This window comes from Bison bison, unplaced genomic scaffold (genome assembly GCF_000754665.1).
Source record: "Bison bison bison isolate TAMUID 2011002044 unplaced genomic scaffold, Bison_UMD1.0 scf7180017864220, whole genome shotgun sequence".
In the NCBI taxonomy this organism is placed as follows: domain Eukaryota; kingdom Metazoa; phylum Chordata; class Mammalia; order Artiodactyla; family Bovidae; genus Bison; species Bison bison.
In genome coordinates this window covers 1,143,603-1,145,127 of record NW_011494792.1, presented here as the reverse complement: position 1 = coordinate 1,145,127, position 1,525 = coordinate 1,143,603, and the positions used below count along the sequence as shown (strand labels likewise).

The 1,525-nt window shown below is 48.1% G+C and overlaps 1 protein-coding gene across 1 annotated transcript in view; it reads right to left on the bottom strand.

Moving 5' to 3' along the window:
• Positions 1-1,275, bottom strand: part of LOC104992637 (chorionic somatomammotropin hormone 2-like) — a 27,837-nt gene extending 26,562 nt beyond the window's left edge. Inside the window, exon 1 of the mRNA XM_010845582.1 lies at positions 1,221-1,275. Coding sequence (XP_010843884.1) covers positions 1,221-1,275 — 55 coding nt within the window. The remainder of the gene's footprint in view (positions 1-1,220) is intronic.
• Positions 1,276-1,525: the final 250 nt, after the last annotated feature.

Sequence of the window (1,525 nt, the reverse complement as noted above, 5' to 3'; positions counted from 1 at the left end):
ATGGATTAAAACTATCTGATGTGACATATATACTACTACTACTAAGTCACTTCAGTCCTGTCCGACCCTGTGCGACCCATAGGCGGCAGCCCACTAGGCTCCCCCGTCCCTGGTATCCTCCAGGCAAGAACACTGGAGTGGGTTGCCATTTCCTTCTCCAATGCATGAAAGTGAAAAGTGAAAGTGAAGTTGCTCAGTCGTGTCTGACTCTTAGCAACCCCATGGACTGCAGCCTACCAGGCTCCTCCATCCATGGGATTTTCCAGGCAAGAGTACTGGAGTGGGGTGCCATTGCCTTCTCCTTGTGACCTATATAGGTAAATACTATTTAGCCATTAGAATTGGAAAGAAATCCTTCCATTTGTGGCAACATGGATGAAACTGGAGGGCATTACACTAAGTAAACTAAGTCAGAGAAAGACAAATACCATAGGATCTCAACTATAAGGAGTTTCACCAAAAAAAAAGGGGGAACTCAAGGTAGACAAATGTTTGCCAAAGACTGAAGGGTAGGACAAATAGGGAGAGATTTTTAAAGGTTACATATTTTTATGTATAAAAAATTATTAAGATGAAGATCTAAGTTTGAGCTTCGGGTCTAATCATGAGATTGAACAAGCTCTGGGAGTCGGGATGTACAGAGAAGCCTGGCGTGCCACAGTCCCTGGGGTCACACAGAGTGGGACACGACTGAATGACTGACTGAACTGAAGAGAGTGGAACTTACCTGTGTTCTCCTCAAAAAGCAAAAGTTAAATGTGTGTGGTGACGGCAATGTTACTTAATAGAAAGGGAAACTCGTTTCTAATCCATGCACAAACGGGGTGGACAAGATGACGGAGGGGTAGGTGGAAGTGGGGTACACCTCTCTCCACTGATGCATCAAGAACGTCTAAAGACGCAGCAGTTCTCCCAGAAGACCAGGTGAATCCTGGCAGGACTCCCTGACTACTGAGAAGGAACATCCGGATCTATACAGAACTTGGTAGGACAAAGGAAAGAAGGGACAAGGAGGAAGGGGAAAGAAGGAGGAGAGCAAGTGGGACCAGCCTGCACCTGGGGGAGAGGGAGCTGAAGCACAGGGGAGAGATCCCCGTGTCCATGGCCATCCACTGGGACGGGGGAGTCATTTGAAGCTGTTGGGGAGTGAGCTAACTACTCTGTGACAGTCTGAACGGAGTGAGAACCACATAGACAAGCCATGCTGCAGCCTCTCATACCTCGGACAGGGTTGTAAGTCCACTGGTGTCCACGGAAGCTGGGAGCTGGAGCCATGGGGATTGTGGAATGATCCCAGGGTGAGGACTCCTGTTGACCGTGGGGAGTCAGCCTGATGGGATGGGATGGAGGAAATCTGCTGCATGGAATGCTTCTTAAGGAAAGCCATGAGGCCATAAAAGTAGGGTTCAACTGCCTGTGGAGTAGAGCTATCTCTCTTCATGCTGGTACCTGTAGGTTGAGCAATAAAGACTTCATTGAGGGTGATCCTTGAGTGCCTGATGCACTAATCAATGGAGAACTTGGA